The 1,105-nt window shown below is 39.8% G+C and overlaps 1 protein-coding gene across 1 annotated transcript; it reads right to left on the bottom strand.

The window, feature by feature from the left end:
• Positions 1 to 7: 7 nt before the first annotated feature.
• On the bottom strand, positions 8 to 671 carry LOC123254122 (T-cell-specific guanine nucleotide triphosphate-binding protein 2-like; the record flags this gene model as incomplete). The annotated part of the gene is made up of 1 exon (XM_044683184.1): positions 8 to 671. A coding segment is annotated over exon 1 (660 nt), but the record flags the coding sequence as incomplete, so codon positions are not given.
• Between the last annotated feature and the right edge of the window lie 434 nt (positions 672 to 1,105).

Raw genomic sequence — 1,105 nt, 5'->3', positions numbered from 1 at the left:
TTCCTACTTTCTGAAGATGTTGTGAGCAGTTCTTTCGTATCTGCTGCAGAACATTCTCCCTGTTGAAGGACTTGGGCTTAGCCTTCCTTTCATTTTTCAAATCACTGTCTACCTTGGTTCTAACAAAGTAAAACTTCTTCCCCATCTGTCTGATCTCCTGAGCAAGTTTTGCATCATTGTCTCGAAATCTCGATGAGGAAATGATGAAGAAGAAATCATAGTCACTGAAGTTCACTTGTTTTAGATAACTCTTTGGTTGGAAATTAGGGGTCCCAATGCCTGGCAGGTCCCAAAACGTTACATTGGGAAACTTAGGGTGTTCATAAGAAGAAATGTTTCTTGTTGTCTCCACGACCCCAGTGCTAGCAGCATCACCATCTTCATGCCCAATCCCCCGGAAGGCATTGATGAAAGAGGACTTCCCTGAGCCTGACTCCCCTGTTAGTGCGATGTTCAGATGGGCATTTTCAATTCTTTCAATTAGCTCATTTGTTATAGCTACTGCGTCTTCAAGATTCCCCTCCATCAGGACTGATTTGAGTAAAGTGATATTATCTGGAGACAGGATGCCCCTCCCCCCAGTTTCAGTTTCATAAATGTCTATCATACGTGAGACCCAAATATTTGGGTTTTCTTCAGAAAGTAAAGAAGATGATGAATGTTCCATGACTGGTCAATGGAGATCTCTGAAGAAAGGAAAAAAGAAGAAAGGTGAAGAAGAGGAGGCCACCTAAGTGACCTTTACAGTAAAAAAGTAACCAAAGACTCAGGTGTCCTCTCTGGAAGCAACATATGATTGTGCGCAAACATCCCATGAGTTTTTCACTGTGAGTATTAATCTATCTTCACTAAATTCAGTGTGTTTTTTATACTCTTTGTTAGCCTTCATTTTCTACTTTATAGATATTTCATGCATTTTGGTGGTGGTTTTCATTAGCTCGGAACAACTGAGTTATGGAGGAAAGAAAAGAGGAAAAGAGAATATCATTCTAGCCATATGGTTTTCTAGTTGCACTTGGTAAAAACTACTCAAAATCAAGTTAACTATATAAGCATTTACTTAGAACTTACTAAATTGGCGTGGAGTCAAAATGGTGGCAGAGTA

This window comes from Gracilinanus agilis, unplaced genomic scaffold (genome assembly GCF_016433145.1).
Source record: "Gracilinanus agilis isolate LMUSP501 unplaced genomic scaffold, AgileGrace unplaced_scaffold15185, whole genome shotgun sequence".
Taxonomy (NCBI): domain Eukaryota; kingdom Metazoa; phylum Chordata; class Mammalia; order Didelphimorphia; family Didelphidae; genus Gracilinanus; species Gracilinanus agilis.
The sequence above is the reverse complement of the archived record's forward strand: the minus strand, read 5'-3'. Positions and strand labels throughout refer to the sequence as shown.